We start from the raw sequence: 25718 nt of genomic DNA, 5'->3' as shown, positions 1-25718 counted from the left end.
TTTTTGTCAACACCGAAATCAAAAATCAAACATAAATATAGCCGACGGTTACAAGCGTTTAAGCACATGCGTAAAAAAGGTATTTTTATTCAGTAAGCCTGTAACCACCGAGATCATAGACGGAAAATTCAATTTACATATGAAGTAGTTTATCTCGTCCACTGGGATAATGACTGAGTTAAAAGCTTTTGAGCTAAACTGATCACAGCTGACATTTGATTTCTGATGAATATGTAAAATATGTCTGATATCATTTTTGATGATTTAATGTAAAATACTAAATATATGCGTTTTGACAATTTAGTTAAATAATTGAATAATGACAGAAAAAACATAATGAAAATCTGAGTCAAAGAAATGGATCTGAATGACAGTTCTCTAATGATGCACAAGCCTGTATATTTAGCTGAAGGAGTGTCATAACAGTAATATAATCACAGACTCTTAAGACAATGTTTTCTAAAACAGCAACATTTACACTTTGAAACTGACACTGTTATCAACACAAATGAACAATTTCATTTAATTTTCTCTTTATTTTATCATAATTGTAGATTACATTATTACTTATATACATCAATCCAAGAACAACAAATATAAAGATGATTTTTTTTAAGAAACATTACTATGCATTGATGGAAGAGGATATTTGAAAAACTCAATGTCTTTAAAAGGTTTTCAAAAAATGGTTTTCCTGAATTCAACAGTTATTCTTGAAAAAAAAATGTATAAAGAAAGGCGGTCTTATTAGCAGCATCACAACAGAACAAAACAGCGGCTGCATTTAAAACATGTAATATAACATAGTACATGTGACATGTAAAACATTATCAACACCGTCCTGTAAACTGTTTACTAGGTTCCACAGCCGAATATTTTCCAAACTAACCTAGAAACCTCGTGGCTCAATGATGAACTGCATCATGAATTCAAACATGGACTATTATCCAAAATTACAGAATACACAAAATCAAAATCATTGCAACATCTGGTTTTGTAACATCTGATAATGAACTGTTTACTATATCCAACTTGAGAATGTCTTAAATGGGTGTTGTATATTCATTGATGGTGTTTAAGAAATGTGTCTTTTGTTAATTAAACTACAAATTACATTTTAATTTCAACATATAGGCCTACATGTTCCAGAAGTTTAGCATTTGAATTTGAAACTCGATCAATTATATTTATTTCTGGTCTGTCTGAACTCTCTCCTGCTCTATGATCCTGACAGACGAACCTTTTCCAGTTAGAAACGCAGGGTATAAGGGTTCAGTGAAGGTGGTCTGGACTCTGTGAAGGAGAGTCATTGTGTCAGAGACGCTGTAGAAGGACAGAGTTCCTGCTCTGTGATCCAGATACACTCCTATTCTAGAGGCAACAGGGATATAGACTCTGGCTTTATTATGTATGAAATGGAAATCCAGCATACAATAGCCCAATCTCCAGGATATTTTGTTGAAGCCAAGTACACAGTCTTCACTTCTTCTTTTACGTTCAGTTCCTTTGTAACAAACTGCCACAGCCCAATTCTTCCCACTGCACTCGACCTCCCAGTAACAGCGATCATACAAACCCTCTCGACACAAGATGTAATTAAACTCATCAAATCTCTCTGGGTGATCAGGATATTGTTGAACTTTATCTGAATATGATACTTTTCTGTTCTCTTCTGACAGTTTGAGTTGTTTATTTGCAGTGTTTGGATCCAATTGCAGTTGACAGAAATCTGAGGATGAATGCACACAAACCCATATGGAATATTTAATTATTATTATTTTTAAAAATTTCTTATTTTGCACTTTTAATTATGTTTATATTAACATGTACATGTTTTTGTGGAGAAATCGCTCAACTTACATTGCCAAAATGTATTTGGAGTCTTTGGTTCTGGAGTCTGTGCAACATGAACATTTGACACTGAAAACATGAGAAGAAACTCAACTGTAAACTCAATATGAGGTGTAATCACACATAGTATGAATGAAACATTTTATTACCATAGGAAAAGAAGCATTCAGACCTTCTCGAGATATTCTGTCTGTTTGCTGTTGACAGACGTCCTCCAAAACCTCCTTAAACGCTGAGATTGAAACGTCTTTAAAAGACAGATGAGTGTGTTGAGTGAAGCTGGGAACGTCTTCAAATGTGGATAAAACACACACAGACTGACAGCTCTGAAATGAGAATATAAAAAATAATTAAGACTTAATTTTTAAACCAGAACAGATCTTTTCCAGAACATAAAACGAGCACGGTATAATAGTGTGTACTTTTATGGATAATTCTCAACATTTTTGCGTCATTACCTTCAGACACTGGATCTGATCATCAGAAATCAGAAGTTTGTCAATCTCTGCTTGTGTTTTTCTGAGTTCTGTCAGCTCTTGATCCAGATGTTTGTGAAGTTCCTCTGCTCGATCTATCTCAGTCTTCTCCTGAGCTCTGATCTGCTCTTTAATCTCAGAGCGTTTCTTCTCAAGAGAGCAGATGAGCTCAGTGAAGACCTTCTCAATGTCCTCCATGGTCTCTAGTGCTGAACTCTGTCGGAGACACAAAGATCTGATCATGCAGACAGGAACAACAGCCTGTATTTATGAGACTAATTTCAATTAAATTACTTCATTATCATAAATCTTTTCCAAATCCAGACAGTGATTACCGTAAAAACTTCAAATAATAGCCTGAGCTTTAATTTTCCCATATTGCCGAACTGCACCAGCTTGTGAGACAGGCGTCTATATGAGACAGGCCTTTAATTTAGTGTTGAGATGAGCATGACAGTAGGAGGTTACCAAATCTGTGTTTGTGTTTAACAGATCAGTTAATGTAAGAATTAACCTACTATATTTCTGTATGTCTAAAGGGGGTCGCACACCAGACGAGAAACGCAGCGCCACATCTTTAAAATTCGAACACATTATTCTCTATGAGTGTACATTGTCTCAAATCGTCGTTAATGTATACTGACTTCACCCTGTGCTGCAATATACATTCAGTTTTACATTAATTTACAGAAATCAGTGATTTCATTTAAAGTGAATTCAGACTGAAGACTAAGCAACGATTGTATTTAATTGCACAGTGCAATCATAACATAGTACAGACATGATCTTAATTCCATAATATCCTTAAACATAACTATATTGCTGGCCATAAACTGACAAAGTGCACGTCCGGTGTGCCATACCTCGAGTTGTCATAGACGCGGCGCGGCGCTGCGCTTCTCGTCCGGTGTGCGACCCCCTTTAGATTATTGGCAGCATAAAAAACGAAACGATGTGACAGCCATGGGCTGAACAATACAAGTTACCGTAATATCCATCGAGCCTATGAACTAGTTGCCAGAAACACATCATCAACAAGAAAGAATGAAGGCAACCCTGTAAAACAACAGCATTCATGTGATACAAAAGGACAATATTCATCACTATCATCATCACCGCCATCCTCAACTACAAGTTCATTGGCGAGTTCCTCCTCCTCGTCGCTCTCCTCCACTTCTCCCTCTCCGGCCTCCGCTAACTCTGCTTGCGCTAACAGCTCCCGCCCAGATGCGCTGAGCTCTCTTGCGTGCACAATCTGCTCCATAGAACTGGCTTAAACAGACAATCTGACGGGTTTTAGAAGATTAAATACAACCCGAAACTAAAAAACAGACCGGGCCTCTATTTGAGACCGGCCTTTATTTATCCAAACCTGTAGCCACACCAGGCGTGTAAAGAGACAGGCGTCTATTGGGACTCGGCTATTATTTGAAGTTTTACAGTATGCATTCTATCAGACAAATGAACTGGTAAAACTAAAATGTTGCATGTTTATACCGGATTAGTTTTCCGGTTATTTGCAAACATAAATTATATAACTCCAAATAACTGAAAGTGACGTTACCGGAAAAAATGGCTACTTTTGCATGCGCAAAAACTACATAAATCAGGAAACATTTGCATTTGCACATATTTTGTAGTTGTTGTTTGTATGAGGGTGTTTTCGCTTTTGTTTTTCTGCTGCAAGTGTTGCTTAAGATTCTCCATAGGATTATGTAATAATATGTCACTTTTACAAGAGCTGTAAACATCACTGGCATCTTCTGATACTCACTTTAAAAGACTTCACAGCTTCACTGAGTTCCCGCTGACCTCTCTCTCGCTCCTGGATCAGCTTCTGACACGACACCTTTATCTCATTTAACTCTTTCTGAGGATGTGGACATAAAAGAAGTAAGTAGGTTAGTATCTCAGTAATTTAAATTGGTCATTTAAATAAATAAATAACTTTGACTAAATAAAAAAAATAAAAAAACGAAATCTACCTGAAATTATAAGCATTCATTACCTTTTTACTAGTCCATTCTGAATCCACAGACACCATGTTGTGGTTTTTATGACCGTCAACCATACACAAGTAACAAATATACTGATGATCATCCTGACAGTAAATCTCCAGAAGTTTCCCATGACTGAGACAGATGTTCTCCTGAATGTGTCTGGAAGCTTCGACTAGTTTGTGCTTCATAAACGCAGGAGATTGATAGTGAAGCTGCAGGTGAGTTTGACAGAAGGAGGCCAAGCACTGCAGACAGGACTTTACAGCTCTGTTCTTCTCTGTAGTGCAAACATCACACTCCACAGCAGCCGTTTGTAGGGACGTCTTCTGCAGCGTCTCCATCATCTCAGCTATCAGAGTGTTCTTCTTCAGTAGAGGTCTCTGACTGAAGCTCTCTCTGCATTGGGGACAGCGGTACGGCGGCCCCTGCTCCTTCTGGCCCCAGCAGTCAGTAATACAGCTCATACAGTAACTGTGTCCACAGGGAATCGTCACCGGCTCCTTCAGAGGATCCAAACAGACTGGACAGCTGAACTGATCCACATACGGACTCGCTGCAGATTCAGACATTTCTGTGCCGTGTTCAAAGATCAACAGATTCTCAGCTTCTGTAATAAGGGCTGTCTAGCCAAGAAAATCAGTTATTTGTCTTTTTGTTTTTTACATAAGTGAAAGTATGGATACTGACGAGATTTTACAAAGTCCGAGTATAAACAAAAAAAACAAAAAACATAGTTTGAGAGAAGCCTAATCACAATGTTTACATTTTTAACTGAGGGGAAATAAATTCTGTTCTCAGCTGATCAACTGCAGGCTGTAAATGCTGTTGTATATGCTGTCAATAGAGTTGAAATTGTATTTTTCCAGAATAGTCTTATTAGTCATGATCACCACAGAAATAGGTTTGTATTTTTAAACAATCTTCGAAATTATAAAGTGTAAAAAGTATCGTTTTGAGGTAGGCCTATGTAATCGAGTATTTCAATTCAATAGTACTCACTTATGTTTTCATTAAAGAACAAAATACAAAAATAATTGTTTAGGAATGAAGTACAAAGCAAAATTGTGTTTCATCAGGCCTGTTACAAGTTACAGGATTAGAAAAACTGTACACACACACACACACACACACACACACACACACACACACACACACACACACAAATACATATTTGCACGCGATTCTTTCTTAAAAGCAGACAACATGATAAAGTCATAATCTTTGGATCTTATGAAGTCCTTACCTCGACAGAAATTCAACTAAAATATGACTTGCTTTAAAGCTTTAAAGCTTTTGACACAAAGAGCAGCGGTGTTGATCTATTACAGGCGTTGAATCGCTTGTGTAGAGGAGAAATAGCCTAAGTTTCATTTCTCTTGAATTAAAATACTTCCTGGTTCTCAGCGCAAAATGGGCGTGTGTTCTGTGAGATAATGAGAGAAAGAGAAATAAAATGTTTATATTCCCCTGATCGACTGGTTAACATTATTTAACTGTAATTATTAAACTTCGACATTTATTTTTAAAAAATGTGTTCAAGACTAAAAAAATAATAATAAAAAAAAGCCCCAAATTGAAGAAGTCTGTATCTTGTACTGGGATAATGACCCTCTAAACTCTTGTTAAACTTATCACAGCTGACATTTGATTTCTGCTGAATATATAAAATATGACTGATATGTTTGATGATCTAATGTAAAATACTAAATTAAGTATTTAATCTATGTATTTTGTATTTTTAGATAAATAATTGAACAAAGACAGATTAAATTACAAAATCTCAGTTAAAGAAATAGCTAGCCTACATCTGAATTACACTACAGTTCTCTAAATTATACATAAGCCTGTATTTCAGCTTCAGGATTCAGAAGGAATGTCATAATAGTAATAAACTATGAATTTAGATTAAAATGGCTGCACTTAATTGGCTGAAGTAGTTTATCTCGTCCACTGGGATAATGACTCTCTGGAGTGAAAAGCTCTTGGTGATAAAAACTGATCACAGCTGACATCTGATTTCTGCTGAATATGTCAAATATGTCTGATATCATTTCTGATGATTTAATGAAAAATAATAAATGAAATATTCCATGTAGTAAATATATGTGTTTTGACCATTTAGTTAAATAATTGAATAATGACAGACAAATGAAATGACAAAATCTCAAATAAATCTGAATGACACTAGTCTAAGTTATACATAAACCTGTGTGTTTAGCTGAAGGAATGTCATAATAGTAATAGAATCAGATTCTTAAGACAATGTTTCCTAAAACAGCAACATTCACACTTTGAATTAACCAAAATATCACTGTTATTAACACAAATGCAACATTTCATTGAATTTTCTCTGTATTTTATCATAATTACATACATTATTAATTAATATAGTGGGAGACTGAGGGCAATTGTAACCATTTTTTACAGTTCCCTTCATAACTTACAGACTACTTGAAATACAATAGTGATCTTTTGATACAAGAAACAAATATAGGTGCACTATTAATATTACAATTGGTAACACTAATAATTTCCATAAACAATGACATAATGATTTGCCATAATTAAATTACACTGTTAAACTCTAGTCTGATTCACAGTTGTGGCATCAGAGATTAGAACAAACACATTTATTTTAATACACCCCTTCTAAATGTAGTTTTACATTTTGTGAAATATGTTCATTTTCTAACAGTATGTGAACACAGACAAACAATGTGCTAATATTGGGTCATGTGGTTCAAGATTTTGTAACACAATGTCATCAGCAGAATACAAAAACTGTACATCCAAAAAGTAACTCTCATAAATCAAAATCAGTATTTTGTTGAAAACTTCTGCTCAGGTGAATGATCGTAGTCCTTTTCCACAGACAGAGAGAGAATCCTACTGAGCATGTGCAGATTAAGTGTCATCGCTTGTTTCTGATTGGAGGAATTGAGTGTTACAATTGCCCACTATATTGTCTCCATCAAACTGAAGTAGAACAACAAATATAAAGATGAATCTTTTGAAGAAACATTGCTATGTATTGATAGAAGAGGATATTTTAAAAAGATGTGTCTTTAAAAGGTTTTCAAAATTGTGGTTTCTCAGCTCACCATCAGATACTGTAGTTATGAAGCTGGGTAAAAATAAATCAAAATCAGACCTCATCCTGAAGTCCACAGTTATTCAAATTGTAAAAACAAAACAAAAAAACGTTTATATAGAAAGGCGGTCTTATTAGCAGCAGCACAACAGAACAAATTAGCGGCTGCATTTAATAAATGTAATATAACGTTACATGTGACACGTAAAACATTTGAGTAACGCTGCTCTGTAAACAGTTTGTTCCACAGCCGACTACATCATGGATTCAGACATGGATTATTATTGAGTTTTGCAGTAAAGAAACCTTTCTGAAGATGAACACTTTCAGATGCCAAAATTACAGAATGCACAAAATCACAATAATTTGATTTATACCATGGTCTGGGTGAATACTCGATTCTGATTGGCTGCAGGGTGTCCATTAAAAAGTGATAGAGGACACCTAGTAAATAAACCATCAGGCGTAACCAGGGAAACCAAGTTATTGTTTGTAAAAACTTTAGATTTCGATTGTAAAACGAATTAAAATATAAACTAATCTTTTAAAAATATGTTATTTGGCAAGTGACCATGGTATATTAAGCGGTATATGGTATGGTATAATTGCTGAATGGACACCTCGTCGGGCATAAACCCTTACATGTATAATTGTACATTTATTTACTAAATCCAACTTGAGTGTCTTAAATGGGTTTTGAATATTCATTGATGGTGTTTAAGAAATTGTATGCCTTTTGTTCACCCAAACTACAAATTACATTTTAATTTAAATACATGCACATTTCAGGAGTACAGCAATTGAATCTGAAACTCGATCAATTAAATTTATTTCTTGTCCGTCTGATCTCTCTTCTGCTCTATGATCCTGACAGAAGAACCTGTACCAACCCCAAACGCAGGGTATAAGGGTTCAGTGAAAGTGGTCTGGACTCTGTGAAGGAGAGTCATTGTGTCAGAGACGCTGTAGAAGGACAGAGTTCCTGCTCTGTGATCCAGATACACTCCTATTCTAGAGGAGCAGAAAGCAGGGATTGGGACTTGGGCTTTAGCATGTATGAAACTTAAATTCTGCAGACAATAGCCACCCAATCTCCAGGATATTTTGTTGAAGCCAAGTCTACAGTCATTAAGGTTTCCTTTACGTCTAATTCGTTTGTAACAAACTGCTATAGCCCAGTCGTTCCCACTGCACTCGACCTCCCAGTAACAGCGACCGCGCAAACCCTCTCTAGACAAGATGTAGGGAAACACATTAAATCGCTCTGGTTGATCAGGATATTGCTGATCTTTATCAAAATATGATATTTTCCTGCTTTCCTCTGACAGTTTGAGGTTTCTATGTGCAGTGTTTAGATCCAGGTGAAGTTCACAGAAATCTGAGGAGGAATGAACAAAAAAAAAAAATTGAACAAAGTAAACTTTGGTCTAAAATGGTCTCATGTAACAGATCATTTCCACTGATACTGATTAATGAGTGTTTGTCTTGAAGAAACTACAGTTCAACTTACACTGCAAAAAATCATTTGGGGTCTTTGGTTCTGGAGGCTTTGTAACATTTACATTTGACACTGAAGAGACACAAAAACAAGTGTAAGGTTAAATTGTTGGTTTAAGAGTATGAATGACAAAATAACATATCAAAAGATTCAGACCTTCTGGGGATATTTTAGCAGTCTGCTGATGACAGACGTCCTCCAAAACCTCTCTGAATGCTGTGATTGAAACGTCTTTAAAAGACAAATGAGTGTGTTGAGTGAAGCTGGGAACATCTTCAAATGTGGGTAAAACACACACAGACTGACAGCTCTGAAATGAGACAAATAATAATTCAAACATGATTTGTAAAGCAGAACTGATCTTTTTCAAAGACCAAACAAGCACCAGAATAATGTTTAGATTATCAAAATTTTGGCATCAGCACAAATGACTGTTTCCACTAAATAAAAGAAATACTTAAAGCACAGAACAATGAATAGTGAGCGTCCTACAGTATATCAATTACACACATGATCATTAATTACCTTTAGACACTGGATCTGATCATCATTATTCAGAAGTTTGTCAATCTCTGCTTGTGTTTTTCTGAGTTCTGTCAGCTCTTGATCCAGATGTTTGTGAAGTTCCTCTGCTCGATCTATCTCAGTCTTCTCCTGAGCTCTGATCTGCTCTTTAATCTCAGAGCGTTTCTTCTCAAGAGAGCAGATGAGCTCAGTGAAGACCTTCTCAATGTCCTCCATGGTCTCTAGCGCTGAACTCTGTCAGAGACACAAAGATCTGATCATGGAGAACATTGTTGTGACTCAAATTAGTGCAATAGTCAAAATAATGGAATTTCATTTTCTTTTTGTCAAATTCTCTAAATAAAATAGAAAATTAGTGGCTGTCAAGCTTCAAAACAAACCAAAGTTTCAATAAGAACGCCATAAATTGTGTCACTACTTTTATAACACTTTTTTAATCAATATTTGGAGCTAAACAGCTATTGGTCACATCTACTTTAATTGAATTCAAAATATCAACTTTTGTGTGTCAAACAAACTTTAAAACTAAAGAACATAAAGAAACATACTTTAAGAAGCTTCACAGCTTCACTGAGTTCCTGCTGACCTCTCTCTCGCTCCTGGATCAGCTTCTGACACGACACCTTTATCTCCTTTAACTCTTCCTGAGGATGTTAACATACAACATTTTTTAAAATAGACATAATACCTTTCCAGTCTGGTAAAGGTGTGTAACAAGGTTAATTGAAATTACAGCCTATAAATGCAATATAATAATTATAATAAAATAGTTTATGCATGTTTTTTATTATTGTTGATATGACCTTTTTACTAGTCCATTCAGAATCCACAGACACCACACTGTGTCCTTTATGATTATCAGTACACAAACAACAAATACATTGACGATCATCCTGACAGTAAATCTCCAGAAGTTTCCCATGACTGAGACAGAAGTTCTCCTGAATGTTTCTGGAAGCTTCGACTAGTTTGTGCTTCATAAACGCAGGAGATTGATAGTGAAGCTGCAGGTGAGTTTGACAGAAGGAGGCCAAGCATTGCAGACAGGACTTTACAGCTCTGTTCTTCTCTGTAGTGCAAACATCACACTCCACAGCAGCCGTTTGTAGGGACGTCTTCTGCAGCGTCTCCATCATCTTAGCTATCAGAGTGTTCTTCTTCAGTAGAGGTCTCTGACTGAAGCTCTCTCTGCATTGGGGACAGCGGTACGGCGGCCCCTGCTCCTTCTGGCCCCAGCAGTCAGTAATACAGCTCATACAGTAACTGTGTCCACAGGGAATCGTCACCGGCTCCTTCAGAGGATCCAAACAGACTGGACAGCTGAACTGATCCACACACGGACTCACTGCAGATTCAGCCATTTCTGAAGAAGTAACCTACATAAATACACATGTAAATCATTAATTAAAGAACATATAAAAATATACAAAATGCTTAGTTTTGTGTATTAATATGAAAGAATCCTAAACTCTTAATCCGTAACCAGAAGAATAAACATGACATCCAAATGAACATGGAACTATTATCAAACTCATACAGTAATAATTGAATGTTCTTTTTTTAATGCAAGCAAGAAGACATAAAACAATTAGTTATCGACTCTATACAATAAATACATCATGCTAAAATAATCTGTCATATTAGCCTACTGTGGCTCACACAATGAAGTCGCAGCAGCACGAATTACGTGATCAGCAACATATTTCTGCTTCAAATATTGTTCAAACATATTTGCACTCGATTCTTTTTTAAAAGCAGACAACATGATAAAGTCATAATCTTTGGATCTTATGAAGTCCTTACCTCGACAGAAATACAACTCAAATATGACTTGCGTTAAAGCTTATAAAGCTTTTGACACAAAGAGCAGCGGTGTTGATCTATTACAGAGGTTGAATCGCTTGTGTAGAGGAGAAATAGCCTAAGTTTCATTTCTCTTGAATTCAAATACTTCCTGGTTCTCAGCACGTAAACAAAATGGGCGTGTGTTCTGTGTGAGATAATGAGAGAAAGAGAAATCAAATGTTTATATTCCCCTGATCGACTGGTTAACATTATTTAACTGTTATTATTAAACTTAGACATTTATATAAAAAAATTGTTCCAGACTAAAATAAAAAAAAGCCCTCATGAAGTAAATCTCGTACTGGGATAATGACCCTCTAAACTCGTGGGTTAAAGGGATAGTTCACTCAAAAATGAAAATTATGTCATCACTTACTCAACCTCTTGTTGTTCTAAACCTGTATGGGTTTCTCTGTTCTGTTGAACACAAAAGAAAATATTTTGAAGAATGTCGGTAACCAAACAGTTGATGGACCCCACTGACTTCCATAGTATTTTTTTTCCCCCACTATGGAAGTCAATGGGGTCCATCAACTGATTGGTTACCGACATTCTTCAAAATATTTTCTTTTGTGTTCAACAGAACAGAGAAACCCATAGAGGTTTAGAACAACACGAGGTTGAGTAAGTGATGACACAATTTTCATTTTTGAGTGAACCTTTTAAACTTATCACAGCTGACATTTGATTTCTGCTGAATATATAAATTATGACTGATAAGTTTGATGATCTAATGTAAAATACTAAATGAAGTATTTAATGTAAATATATGTATATTTTGTATTTTTAGATACATAATTGAAAAAAAGACAGATTAAATGTCAAAATCTCAGTCAAAGAAATTCATCTGAATTACACTACAGTTCTCTAAATTATACATAAGCCTGCATTTTAGCCGAAGGAATGTCATAATAGTAATAAACTATGAATTTAGATTAAAAATGGCTGCACTTAATTGACTTACAAGTTATGATAAATAATACAGATATCTGAATGTGCATCTAATTTATAGAATTATTCAATAACGATTCTATACATTATTGAAGCGTTATTTATAAACGTACTATTTTTTTAGTACTAGACTTAGACACACAATTGAAGATCATGAAGTAGTTTATCTCGTCCACTACTGATGACTCTCAGGAGTGAAAAGCTCTTGGTGATAAAAACTGATCACAGCTGACATCTGATTTCTGCTGAATATGTCAAATATGTCTGATATAATTTTTGTTGATTTAATGAAAAATAATAAAGTAAATATTCCATGTAGCAAATATATGTATTTTGACCATTTAGTTAAATATTTGAATAATGACAGACACATTAAATGACAAAATCTCAAATAAATCTGAATGACACTAGTCTAAGTTATACATAAACCTGTGTGTTTAGCTGAAGGAATGTCATAATAGTAATAGAAGCAGATTCTTAAGACAATGTTTCCTAAAACAGCAACATTCCCACTTTGAATTAACCAAAAGATCACTGTTATTAACACAAATGCAATATTTCATTGCATTTTCTCTGTATTTTATCGTAATTACAGATTAAATTATTAATTAATATTAGTGGAGATTGTAAAATTGTTCACATTTTCTTCATAACTCAGACTACTTGAATTACACTAGTCATCTTTTGATACAAGAAACAAATATAGGTGCACTAATTAATAATACAATTGATATATTTTCACTAATAAGGACAAAACTATATTAAATTAGGCTAAATGCAAGAAGTTAGAGTGTTACAATTGACCCTTTTGTGGGGTTGTTTGTAATAGTGTCATTTTAACCCACTGTATCTCAAATAAAAGCCTACCTCAAAATTATTACTTCACTGCTGTAGTATCTAATAATGTTACTTATCTAATAATGTGTATGGTTCAAATTATTTTATTTGTCAGGCATCATATGCATTCAAAAAGTAAAAGTCTTTTTTATTTGTGTAGAAGACTAAGCAGCTATTCTAGTGGCAACTATATTTTAATTATTTAAATATATATTTTACTCAAATATATTAATCAGCTATTGAGTCAAGAACAGTCTTTAACCAAACTTTAATAAAATGGTACAAGATAGACATATTAACATAATAACTCAATGAGATCATGTGGAGATAATATTCATTTTTTAAAATAATTTCCATAAACAATGACATAATGATTTGCCATATTAAATTACACTGTTAAACTAGTCTGATTCACAGTTGTGGCACATGTAGATTTCATTGCCATTAGTTCAGGCCAAGTGTGTCCAGGACCGGAAAGACACACAAGACAGACAGACCTCCTTTGATTTTGAATAGAACAAACACATTTGTTTTAATACACCCCTTTTAAATGTAGTTTTACATTTAAATGTAGTGAAATATGTTCATTTTCTAACAGAAAAGTATGTAAACACAGACAAGCAACGTGCTTACATTGGCCCATGTGGCTCGGGGCGGGCAATTGTAACACAATGTCATGTATCCTTAAGACAGCAGAATAAAAATACTGTACATCCAAAAAGTAACTTTCAGAAATAAAAATCAGTATTTTGTTGAAAACTTCTGCTCAGGTGAAATGATCGTGCTCCTTTTCCACAGACAGAGAGAGAATCCTACTGAGCATGTGCAGATTAAGTGTCATCGCTTGTTTCTGATTGGAGGAATTGAGTGTCTTACAATTGCCCATTATTGTCTCCATCAAACCGAAGAACAACAAATATAAGGATGAATTTTCTGAAAAAACATTGTATGTATTGATAGAAGAGGATATTTTAAAAAGATGCGTCTTTAAAAGGTTTTCAAAATTGTGGTTCCTCAGCTCACCATCAGATACTGTAGTTATGAAACAGGCAAAAAAATTATTAAAATTAAACAACTTATAGAGAAAGAAAGTCTTATTAGCAGCTAGCAACACAACAGAACAAAAAAAGCGGCTGCATTTAATAAATGTAATATAAAATGTACATGTGACACGTAAAACATTTGATCAACGTCGACTGTAAACAGTTTGTTCCACAGCCGACTACATCGTGGATTCAGACATGGATTATTATGAGCTGCTGTAAAGAAACGTTGCTGAAGATGAACACTTTCAGATGCCAAAATTACAGAAAACACAAAATCACTAATCTGATAATGAACTGTATATTTATTTACTAAATCCAACTTGAGTGTCTTAAATGGGTGTTGAATATTCATTGATGGTGTTTAAGAAATGTTATGCCTTTTGTTCCTCCAAATTACAAATTAAATTTTTATTAAAATACACATTTCAGGGCCCGTATTCATAAAGATTCTAAGAATCCTCTAAGAAAACTCTTAATTTAGCTAAAAAACTTTTACGTAGGAGTCTTAGCTTAAAAGCGATTCGGGACCGATCTGAGAGCAACTCTGAGTAAGGAAAAGCCAAAAACGTTCATCTTAGTAAGGAGGCGGGGTTGACCCCGTTGCTATGTATGACACAATCTTTTGAAGTCTGTGATTGGTTGGTTGTCCAAGAAGAAAAAAAAAAAAGTGATTTTAAGTATAGGGTCTATTCTAAGCCTTCACTTTGAAATTACATGCGTAATTTTTCCTATTTGACCGTTCTCACACACACACACACATTATATATGTGTATATAAATCCTTTTTTTTTTACCATGCTGTTAATTTCCTATAAGGTATTTGATTGGCTTGGAATGATAAAAATTGTTCCACTCTTTCCAATTACACTGATTGCTGGCATGTCTATTTAAGTGGTGGTTTGAATGTTGGTTTTAATGTATCAAACATGGAATTTTCCCAGTTGCCAAATATCGTAATGTAGTGATTACTTTCATTTCTGGCGCTATGGCATTTCTGTGCTGTGTCGGAGATGTTAGCGCGTCTCTAATAAGATCTGTCACAAACATGATCCCTGCACGATCTATAGCGTCTTATTAACTCACTGTTATTCATTGTCTGCAACACATTTCTTCTCCCTCTTCGTCTTTCTGCCATTTTTCTCCTCTGCTAAAGAAACTCTTAAGCCTCTTAAAAGTCCTCGTCCGTGCTCCTAACAATTTTGACCTTAAGACCTCTTTTAAGGGTTAAGATGCTTTCTGAATTACTTTTTTCTTTACTAGGAATTTTTCTTTAATTTTAAGAGTAAACGCCCACATTTCTAAGAATTTTCTTAGAATTTTGTCACTAGGAGCTACTCTTTGCATTAAGATTCTTTATGAATACGGGCCCAGGGCCCGTATTCATAAAGATTCTAAGAATCCTCTCAGAAAACTCTTAATTTAGCTTAAAAACTTTTACGTAGGAGTCTTAGCTTAAGAGCAATTCGGGACCGATCTGAGAGCAACTCTGAGTAAGGAAAAGACAAAAACTTTCATCTTAGTGAGGAGGCGGGGATGACCCCATTGCTATGTATGACACAATCTTTTGAAGACTGTGATTGGTTGGTTGTCCAAGAAGGGAAAAAAAAGTGATTTTAAGTATAGGGTCTATTCTAAGCCTTCACTTTGAAATTACATGCGCAATTTTTCCTATTTGACCGTTCTCACACACACACACACACACACTCACACACACATTATATATGTGTATATAAATCCTTTTTATTTTTATGTACCATGGTATGGTAATAATGTATCATGCATGCTGTTAATTTCCTATAAGGTATTTGCTTGGCTTAGAATGATAAAAAATTGTTCCACTCTTTCCAATTATTTTTCACTGATTGCTGGCATGTCTATTTAAGTGGTGGTTTGAATGTTGGTTTTAATGTATCAAACATGGAATTTTCCCAGCTGTCAAATATCGTAATGTAGTGATTACTTTCATTTCTGGCGCTATGGCATTTCTGTGCTGTGTCGGAGATGTTAGCGTGTCTCTATAAGATCTGTCACAAACATGATCCCTGAACGATCTAATCTATAGCGTCTTATTAACTCACTGTTATTCATTGTCTGCAACACATTTCTTCTCCCTCTTCGTCTTTCTTCCATTTTCTCCTCTGCTAAAGAAACTCTTAAGCCTCTTAAAAGTCCTCGTCCGTGCTCCTAACAATTTTGACCTTAAGACCTCTTTTAAGGGTTAAGATGCTTTCTGAATTACTTTTTTCTTTACTAGGATTTTTTCTTTAATTTTAAGAGTAAACTCCCACATTTCTAAGAATTTTCTTAGAATTGTGTCACTAGGAGCTACTTTTTGCATTAAGATCCTTTATGAATACGGCCCCAGGAGTTTAGCAACTGAATCTGAAACTCGATCAATTATATTTATTTCTTGTCTATCTGAAATCTCTTCTGCTCAGTGATCCTGACAGATGAACCTTCTCCAACCCCAAAAGCAGGGTATAAGGGTTTAGTGAAAGTGTTCTGGACTCTGTGAAGGAGAGTCATTGTGTCAGAGACGCTGTAGAAGGACAGAGTTCCTGCTCTGTGATCCAGATACACTCCTATTCTAGAGGCAGCAGGGATTGAGACTTGGGCTTTAGCATGTATAAAACAAAAATTCTGCAGACAATAGCCCAATCTCCAGGATATTTTGTTGAAGCCGAGTCTACAGTCATTAAGGTTTCCTTTACGTCTAATTTGTTTGTAACAAACTGCTACAGCCCAATTGTTCCCACTGCACTCGACCTCCCAGTAACGGCGACCGGACAAACCCTCTCGACACAAGATAAAGGGAAACCAATCAAATCGCTCTGGGTGATCAGGATTCTGTTGGTCTTTATATGTAAATGATATTTTCCTGCTGTCTACAGACAGTTTGAGTTTATTGTTTGCACTGTTTAGATCCAGGTGAAGTTCACAGAAATCTGAAGAGGAATGAACAAAAAACAAATATTGAACAAAGTAAACTTTGGTTCCAAAATGGTCACTTTGTAACAGATCATTTCCACTGATCAATTAATGATTTGCCTTGAAGAAACGTCCCTGAGGAGGGAACGGAGACGTTACGTCAGTGAATGACGAAATGGGGGTTTTGCTTAGAAGCCTTTCACCTTCGAGTTCTACAAAGGCAATGGAATGCCATGGGTCTGCGGAATTTGCATAGCGTAACTCCGCCCGACCGTGTGGGTATAAAAGGAGGACGCTGGCAATCTCGCATCATGTTTTCCACTGATGAGGCAAGACTTAACTCCAGGCCTCTCCAGCGGTACAGCGGTTGTGGCAGAGGGACGTAACGTCTCTTTTCCCTCCTCAGGGAACGAGGGTTACATACGTAACCGAGACGTTCCCTTTCGTTCAGTCACTACGAGTTACATCAGTGAATGACGAAATGGGGGTCCCAATTCAATCACGCCACAGCAACTGTCTTCCAGTGCCCTGCGCAAGACTAAGCTCCCTGTCGTAAGACTAGCACGGACAAAGGGCTAGGCTTAACGCAGGAATACCAAGGTACACTGGGTGGCATATCCCAGGTGGAATATGTAACACAGCGCCTACCCATAGGGAGGACTTAGAATACACATATGACCCGAGTGCGGGAAGCATATGGAAAACTCAGAGGTATCCAGCCCGCAGGGTGGAATGTTTCAACCTCGAGATAGCAAGAGGGGTCTTGCCGAGGGAAAACAGGTGCTCAGAGGAGGCTTACCGTGGAAATACACTTGTAGGGGTTGCCCAATGGAGGAACCATGCACATGGAGCACCTAGTCAATCACAAGGGCTGACCAAATGGGCATGCACTCTGGTGACGGCATCAACAGTGCCGGAGGAACTCAGGGTCTAAGGAGAACTCATCTGAGTGAAATGGTGTACACTATCCATTGAGACAACCTTTGCTTGGAGAGAGCCTTTCCCTTCAGCTCCCCACCATAACAGACAAAGAGCTGGTCTGAGGTCCTGAAAAACTGCGTTCAGTCTACGTAAGCATGGAGGGCTAGTACTGGACAGAGCAGTGCTAAGGCTGGGTCTGCTTCCTCCAAGGGCAGCGCTTGCAGGTTCACCACCTGATCCCTGAAAGGAGTGGTGGGAACCTTGGGCACGTATCCAGGGCGGGGTCTCAAGATAACGTGAGAGTTAGCCGGCCCGAATTCCAGGCACGCTTCGTCATCCGAAAATGCCTGCAGGTCCCCTACCCTCTTGATGGAGGCCAAAGCAACCAGGAGCGCTGTCTTCATAGACATGAACTTAAGCTCAACTGATCGCAATGGCTCAAAGGGAGCACTCTGCAGGGCTGATAAGACCACTGCGAGGTCCCAAGAGGGTATGAGAGGTGAGCGAGGAGGATTTAGTCTCCTCGCCCCCCTCAGGAACCTGACGACCAGGTCATGCTGTCCCACTGTTTTCAACTCCACAAGGCCGTGGTGCGCAGAGATGGCAGCCACATAAACCTTCAGGGTGGAAGGAGACAGCCTTCTTCAAGTCAATCGCTGCAAACCAATCCAGGATGAACACATTCGAAAATGCGTTTGACTGTCAACATCTTGAATGGAAGCCTGTAAAGGGTTTTGTTCAAGATGTGCAGGTCCAGGATTGGTCGTAACCCATCGGGTTTCTTGGGTACAATTAAGTAGAAGCCGGACTTCATTTCGGCTGGAGGGACGGTCTCGATCGCACCCTTCGCAAGTAGGGTGACGACCTCCACACGCATGATAGGAGCCTGCTACCATCTCCTGGGAAGAACTGTAGCCCATCTCTGAGCTCCCTGTATCAGGAGCGCCGTTTCACCTGCCGTTTGGCAGGCTGCAGGGCTGGTACGGGCAGTGGCGCCTTCCTGCGGCCACCTCCATGGTGCGGCCCAGGTGAAGGCTGCTGCTGGGGCCGGGCGGGAGCCGCAGGAGGGCACCCTCGGCAGCGAGCAAACTGAGGATTCTGAGCCGGCGGCTGGGTGGAGGCAGCAGCTGGCCGCCGGGGCAGAACATGTTTTATGGCCTCAATCTGTTTCTGGGCGGCCGAGAACTTTTGGGCGAAGTCCTCGACCGCGCCGCTGAAGAGGCCAGCCTGGGATATGGGAGAGTTGAGGAACCGGGTCCGCTCAGCCTCTCGCATATCGGCCAGGTTTAGCCAGAGGTGTCTCTCCTGGACCACAGCAGTAGACATCACCTGACCCAGGGAGCGTGCGGTCACCTTCATCGCCTGGAGAGCGAGGTCGGTGGCGGCACGCAGCTCTTCCCTGATCAACTCTACCCTCGTGCATGTCCCTGAGCATCCGGGCCTGGTAGACCTGTAAGATGGCCATGGCATGCAGCGAGGCGGCGGCCTGCCCCACAGCTCTATAGGATTTCGCCACCAGGGTAGACGAAAATCTACATTCTTTGGAGGGGTGCTTTGGATCACCACGCCATGTAGAAGCGCTCTATCAATTCCGGATCAGACTCGAGCAATGCTGGCACACCCGAAGGCGGCAGCACAGCCGAGTCTTCATCTCCGGAAGACTCCAGCCCACCTTGTGATGCGGCGATGGACATCATCTTATCATCTGGAGCGCTGAATGAGATGTGGGGACCTCAGGTCACCCTGGCCACCAGCCAAAGCATCGCTTCTCGCGGAGGGGATAGATCGGGGTGTGGCAGAGGGGACTCTACCTTCGCGGAGGTCATTGAGTCTTGACCGCAGCAACGCGGTGGTCATGTTCCCGCAGTGAGAACATGATTCATCCACAAACGCTGCCTGAGTGTGATCTAAGCCCAAACACGCCAGGCAGCGATTGTGCCCATCAGATGACAAAAGGAGTCGACTGCACCCAGAAGTGCACGGGCGAGACATCTTTAAAAAGACGTGCCACACGTAAGCTGTTTTGTGAGGAGAGGAAAGCTCAGTAGTGTGCTGAAGCACCCAGGGAGAAGCATACACATTGTTGGCAGATCACTGCACAGATCAGCAGCAGGCAATGTGATCTCACTGGAACGCGCCGTTACACCAACACACTGGAGAGCCGCTCGTCTCGTAGTCTCTCGGAGAACTCAGAAACAGGCTTGCAGAGAGAGAAGCTCTTGGCTCCGAAGCAAAAACATGATGCGAGATTGCCAGGGTCCTCCTTTTATACAGAGCAGTGCTAAGGCTGGGTCTGCTTCCTCCAAGGGCAGCGCTTGCAAATTCGCTATGCGCTATAATTACACTATGCAAATTCCACAGACCCATGGCATTCCATTGCCATTGGCTCGTTTTGTAGAACTCGAAGGTGATAAGCTTCTGACGTAACTCGTAGTGACTGAACGAAAGGGAACCACAGTTCAACTTACACTGCAAAAAAATGTTTTGGGGCTTTGGTTCTGGAGGCTTTGCAACATGGACATTTGACACTGAAGAGACACAACAAAACAAGCGTACGGTTAAATTGTTGGTTTAAGAGTATGAATGACAAAATAACATATCAAAAGATTCAGACCTTCTCGAGGTATTTCGGCTGATTGTTGTTGACAGACGTCCTCCAAAACCTCCTTAATCGCTGAGATTGAAATGTCTTTAAAAGACAGACGAGTGTGTTGAGTGAAGTTGGGAACATCTTTAAATGTGGGTAAAACACACACAGACTGACAGCTCTGAAATGAGACAAACAGTTAAAACATAATTTGTAAAGCAGAACTGATCTTCTTCAAAGACCAAACAAGCACCACAATAATGTTTAGATTCTCAAAATGTTGGCATAAGTACGACTGTTTCCACTAAATAAAACAAATACTTAAAGCACAGAACAATGAATAGTGAGCGTCCTACAGTATATCAATTACACACATGATCGTTAATTACCTTCAGACACTGGACCTGATCATCAGTAATCAGAAGTTTTTCAATCTCTGCTTGTCTTTTTCTGAGTTCTGTCAGCTCTTGATCCAGATGTTTGTGAAGTTCCTCTGCTCGATCTATCTCAGTCTTCTCCTGAGCTCTGATCTGCTCTTTAATCTCAGAGTGTTTCTTCTCAAGAGAGCAGATGAGCTCAGTGAAGACCTTCTCAATGTCCTCCATGGTCTCTAGCGCTGAACTCTGACGGAGACACAAAGATCTGATCATGAAGAACATTGTTGTGATAATGCAATTAAAAATGTTTTTGGTCAAATTCTCTAAATGTACAAGAAGTCAAATTAAGCTGTATCTGTTCCAAACAAGGTAGAGAGTAAATTAGTGGCTGTCAAGCTTTAAAACAAACCAAAGTTTCAATAAGAACACCATGAATTGTATGTGACTACTTTTATAGCTTAACAGCTATTGGTCACATCTACCTTTGTTAAATTCTAAATATCAATTTTTATGTGTCTAACAAACTTTAAAACTAAAGAACACATAAAGAACATAAAGAACATACTTTAAGAAGCTTCACAGCTTCACTGAGTTCCTGCTGACCTCTCTCTCGCTCCTGGATCAGCTTCTGACACGACACCTTTATCTCCTTTAACTCTTTCTGAGGATTATAACATACCAAAAAAAAAAAAATATATATATATATATATATATATATATATATATATATATATATATATATATATATTGAATAATAATAAAAAAAATAGACACAACACCTTTCCAGTCTGGTAAAGGTGTGTAACAAGGTTAATTGAAATTACAGCCTATAAATATATGCAATATAATAATTATAATAAAATAGTTTACACATGTTTTTTTATTGCTGATGTTACCTTTTTACTAGTCCATTCAGAATCCACAGACACCACACTGTGTCCTTTATGATTATCAGTACACAAACAACAAATGCATTGACGATCATCCTGACAGTAAATCTCCAGAAGTTTCCCATGACTGAGACAGATGTTCCCATGACTGGAAGCTTCGACTAGTTTATGCTTCATAAACGCAGGAGATTGATAGTGAAGCTGCAGGTGAGTTTGACAGAAGGAGGCCAAGCACTGCAGACAGGACTTTACAGCTCTGTTCTTCTCTGTAGTGCAAACATCACACTCCACAGCAGCCGTTTGTAGGGACGTCTTCTGCAGCGTCTCCATCATCTCAGCTATCAGAGTGTTCTTCTTCAGTAGAGGTCTCTGACTGAAGCTCTCTCTGCATTGGGGACAGTGGTACGGCGGCCCCTGCTCCTTCTGGCCCCAGCAGTCAGTAATACAGCTCATACAGTAACTGTGTCCACAGGGAATTGTCACCGGCTCCTTCAGAGGATCCAAACAGACTGGACAGCTGAACTGATCCACATACGGACTCGCTGCAGATTCAGACATTTCTGAAGGAGTAACCTACATAAATACACATGTAAATCATTAATGAAAGAGCATGTATAAAACTATACAAAATACTTAGTTTTGCGTATTAATATGAAAGAATCCTAAACTCGTCTTCACCCGTAACCAGAAGAATAAACATAAGACATCCAAATCAGTGGCGGAGCCAGAGGGGGGTCCGGGGTGGCACTGGACACCCCTGACATGCGATTGGCCACCCCGGGTGCCACCCCAAAATTGTATTTGCTACTGGCAGTTGCTGATGCTGATAAAAAAAAAAAAAAAAAAAAATTACGTTCGCCAGCAGCGCGACGCGCGCGCAGTTTTCAAACGGACGAGCAGAGGACGAGATCATAAAGGCACATAGTTACAAGATACCGAACTTCGCCGAATAAGAAAACATCATATTTGAAGTAAGTTTTTAAGGTTTAGCATCAGGGGGGTTTGCTACATTCTGCCTAATACACGCATATACAGTAGGCTACCTTGCCGTGTGTACGTTACAGTATAGCCTACAAATGTTCTAGCTAATGTGAGGATAGGGGATGAAAACGCAGGCAAAGAAGAGCAGAAACAAGCGATATTATAATGCGATCACTATAGGACTGAGAAGCTTTATGGGTGTAGGATGTTGATGGACTCGATCTACTGTGTTTTGATCATCATTAAATCTGATCTAGATGTAGTCTTTGATAAAAATGCGATTTTCTCAGCTTTTTGCTCATGTTGCTTTTTATGAAACTTGCCAACATTCAAGTGTTGATAAAAAAGACGCACGATGCTAGAATAAAACAGATTTTTTTTTTTTTTTTAAAGCACATCAGGGTCTGTTCTTTCTTTTGGTATGTTCAGATATTCATACAACAAAATATTCTGGGGTGCCATGAAATTGTGAAAATTACCAAAAACACAATTTTTTTTATACTGGAAAGAGTTAAGATAAAAATGTTGGTAATTGGATGATGATTAGAATATGAATATGATTGGAATCATATTTTAAATTTGGCATATTTTTTAACAGGGTCAATTAAACATGAAAAGAAAGGGAGAGATAGGCTATAAGAGTTCTTTTTAATAAGCACAAACATAGTCCAGTCATTTTATGAAAAAAGGTTTAACAAATTGCAACAGAAGCAAACTCAAATAATGTTGTATCCTCAATATGTCCTGAGTAAGGAAAAAAAGTCCAGAAGAATCCCATTAGGGGAAAGTTTTGAAAACTGTTTCTGGGGATTCACTTTTTATTTTACCTACCTTTTGTCTTCTGCATTCTCCTTACCATTGTCTCCTGTTCTTCCCTCAGACTCGTCCCCCAGAAACAGTCCCACAGACCCAAACCCCATCTCTTAAAAATTAATAAAGGCTGGTTTCTAAAGTACTTCCTGCCTCTATGTATTAATGCTCATGGGTAGCCTAAATGGGTTCCATTCAGACCTTAACATTAAGTATTTTACAGTTATATGTCAACAAGATTCAACAAGACATTTTCACCTGGCTATATCCACTGTTTAGATCTGTTGTGGTATTTATGCAAATTAGCACATACATAATTAGATTATGCACCATTTGTCCATGTTAACAAACAATTTAAAAAAACTTGTAATACATTTTTTGTTTGTCTTGATGTAAGTAATCAATTCAGTAATTTTCATGGTGATATCTAAAGGTTACAATTTTTACCCTATTCATGTGAGAGAAAGAATGAATAGGCTATATTTGGGTCTTTTTCGAAACTTTCCCCTAATGGGATTCTTCGGGACTTGTTTTTCCTTACTTAGGACATATTGAGGATGCAAAATCAGTTGAGTTTGCTTCTGTTGCAATTTGTTCAAGGTTGACCCCCATTTTGGCTTAAAATGACTGGACTAACAGGCAGATCAGAACCCAGCCCTTACATCACCACTGGCTAGTCAGAGTCAGTGTGGTCAGACTTCAGGACCAGCAACAGGTCAGAGCATCTACCAGACACAGGCAGTCAATCACATACCAAATTCAGGAATTTAAGTTGAGAAGATTTTGCCAGATTAAAAGGATAGTTCACCAAAAAATGAACACAATTTTTTTATAAATTAAATAATTATAATTAGAAAGAATAATTATAAATTATTATAATGAAAGAATTATGTTGTATTAAATCTTCATAGGATAAGATTTTATATTGACGGGCAATACAATTGTTTACATTTTTCAAGTACATGTCTGCTTGATGCCTGCTATATCTAATAAAAATAAAAAATAAATTGTAAATGAGTATTTTTTTTTTGTAAATGAATTCAGCAGTTCATAACAGACACATGCTACGGTATCTTATCTCCTTGGTGCTTCAGCTTTGTTTTCTGCAAATATTTTGGATGTTCAACACTTATAGACACAAACAGAGTGACCCAATTCCTTCCATAAGCTTTTCCACTGTGTGTGTGTGTGTGTGTGTGTGTGTGTGTGTGTACTGTGTACTGTGTACCCCCGCAAGTAGCAGTGGCCACCCCCTGGCCACCCCATGTATAAAACTCTAGTTCCGCCACTGATCCAAATGAACATGGAGCTAATATCAAACTCATACAATAATAATTGAATGTTCTTTTTTTAATGCAAGCAAGAAGACATAAAACAATTAGTTAACGACTCTATGACGTTCTTACCTGATTTGACAGAATAACAAATATTCAAATATTCCCTCCTTTACAGCTTTAACCAAACTGGAAGATTGTGAATCCTCAAGTAGAGGCTAGTGTGTAGCAGGGAATAGGTTTCGTTTCTCTCGAACCCACAAGCTTCCTGGTTTTCAGTAGCAGGGAAATAGGTTTCATTTCTCTCGAATCCACAAAATTGTTTATGTGAAGCCATGACTTGCAGTTTTAATGCTCTACTCTTTGTACTTTGCTTGATCATACCGTATCTCTCGACACCAATAATCAGACTAGCTGAATGGTTTGTAATCGATTACTTAAAGGTCCGCTGAAGTAGTTTGGGGGGAAAAAAACAATCGCGCGAAGAACCTTAACCAATGAAATTAGCTGCAGGGCGGGATTTCTGCTTAACTGGTTTGCGCCCAGATAAAAAAAAAAAAAAAAAAAAAATGTATAGAAAGATAAAAAATACGGGAGAAATACGGGAAAATATTTAAACGGGATGATAGCGGGATACCAACGTAAAATACGGGAGAATCCCGGGAAAAAACGGGAGGTTGGTTGACATGTTGTTTTAACTGCTTCTAACACACTTCCAGCAATCTGTGTGTAAAATGATTCAATGATTTCATGTTTGTTGTACAATGTCATTGGCATCAAACCTTTCAGAAATCATTTGTTTTAACAAGTGATGCTTTGTTATAAGAACAG

General features: G+C 38.0%; 3 protein-coding genes across 9 annotated transcripts; all 3 read right to left on the bottom strand.

Annotated features, from left to right (window-relative positions):
* Positions 1–516: 516 nt before the first annotated feature.
* On the bottom strand, positions 517–11384 carry LOC309507084 (E3 ubiquitin/ISG15 ligase TRIM25-like). Of its 7 annotated transcripts, XM_082181197.1 has the most exons (8): positions 11245–11366; positions 10808–10817; positions 4336–4901; positions 4102–4197; positions 2310–2543; positions 2024–2177; positions 1861–1920; positions 517–1729 (listed from the first exon to the last, which is right to left on the bottom strand). In XM_082181197.1, exons 3-8 carry the CDS (start codon positions 4894–4896, stop codon positions 1188–1190), a joined length of 1647 nt encoding a protein of 548 aa, XP_082037323.1. In that variant the 5' UTR covers positions 4897–4901; positions 10808–10817; positions 11245–11366; the 3' UTR covers positions 517–1187. The 7 variants fall into 7 exon arrangements, with proteins under 7 accessions (XP_082037323.1, XP_082037320.1, XP_082037319.1 ...); XM_082181194.1 differs by lacking the exon at positions 10808–10817 and having other exon boundaries at positions 4336–4946; positions 11245–11384; XM_082181193.1 differs by lacking the exon at positions 10808–10817 and having other exon boundaries at positions 4336–4950; positions 11245–11378.
* LOC309507081 (E3 ubiquitin/ISG15 ligase TRIM25-like) lies at positions 6432–11377 on the bottom strand. Its single transcript, XM_082181183.1, has 7 exons — positions 11245–11377; positions 10245–10817; positions 9990–10085; positions 9442–9675; positions 9073–9226; positions 8929–8988; positions 6432–8796 (listed from the first exon to the last, which is right to left on the bottom strand). Exons 2-7 carry the CDS (start codon positions 10800–10802, stop codon positions 8246–8248), a joined length of 1653 nt encoding a protein of 550 aa, XP_082037309.1. The 5' UTR covers positions 10803–10817; positions 11245–11377; the 3' UTR covers positions 6432–8245.
* Positions 11385–13325: 1941 nt separating the features above from the next.
* LOC309507087 (E3 ubiquitin/ISG15 ligase TRIM25-like) lies at positions 13326–25329 on the bottom strand. The gene is made up of 7 exons (XM_082181202.1): positions 25020–25329; positions 21829–22395; positions 21498–21593; positions 20945–21178; positions 20583–20736; positions 20437–20496; positions 13326–17064 (listed from the first exon to the last, which is right to left on the bottom strand). Exons 2-7 carry the CDS (start codon positions 22378–22380, stop codon positions 16523–16525), a joined length of 1638 nt encoding a protein of 545 aa, XP_082037328.1. The 5' UTR covers positions 22381–22395; positions 25020–25329; the 3' UTR covers positions 13326–16522.
* Between the last annotated feature and the right edge of the window lie 389 nt (positions 25330–25718).

Source organism: Leuciscus leuciscus (genome assembly GCF_965113295.1).
Source record: "Leuciscus leuciscus genome assembly, chromosome: 9".
Taxonomy (NCBI): domain Eukaryota; kingdom Metazoa; phylum Chordata; class Actinopteri; order Cypriniformes; family Leuciscidae; genus Leuciscus; species Leuciscus leuciscus.
This window is presented reverse-complemented; position numbering and strand designations above follow the sequence as displayed.

What these genes read in the sequence shown, in the direction of transcription:
- LOC309507084 (XM_082181194.1), bottom strand. Translation starts at nt 4,896, where the DNA reads ATGTCTGAATCTGCAGCGAGTCCGTATGTGGATCAGTTCAGCTGTCCA. An exon ending in AAGCTGTGAAGTCTTTTAAA is followed by an intron (nt 2,544 to 4,101) that starts GTGAGTATCAGA and finishes TGTCTCCGACAG; the next exon opens with AGTTCAGCACTAGAGACCAT. An exon ending in TCCAAATACATTTTGGCAAT is followed by an intron (nt 1,730 to 1,860) that starts GTAAGTTGAGCG and finishes ATTCATCCTCAG; the next exon opens with ATTTCTGTCAACTGCAATTG.
- LOC309507081 (XM_082181183.1), bottom strand. Translation starts at nt 10,802, where the DNA reads ATGGCTGAATCTGCAGTGAGTCCGTGTGTGGATCAGTTCAGCTGTCCA. An exon ending in ATCAGATCCAGTGTCTAAAG is followed by an intron (nt 9,227 to 9,441) that starts GTAATTAATGAT and finishes GTCTCATTTCAG; the next exon opens with AGCTGTCAGTCTGTGTGTGT. An exon ending in CCCAAATGATTTTTTGCAGT is followed by an intron (nt 8,797 to 8,928) that starts GTAAGTTGAACT and finishes ATTCCTCCTCAG; the next exon opens with ATTTCTGTGAACTTCACCTG.
- LOC309507087 (XM_082181202.1), bottom strand. Translation starts at nt 22,380, where the DNA reads ATGTCTGAATCTGCAGCGAGTCCGTATGTGGATCAGTTCAGCTGTCCA. An exon ending in CTGAATGGACTAGTAAAAAG is followed by an intron (nt 21,594 to 21,828) that starts GTAACATCAGCA and finishes TATAATCCTCAG; the next exon opens with AAAGAGTTAAAGGAGATAAA. An exon ending in AGCCGAAATACCTCGAGAAG is followed by an intron (nt 20,497 to 20,582) that starts GTCTGAATCTTT and finishes GTGTCTCTTCAG; the next exon opens with TGTCAAATGTCCATGTTGCA.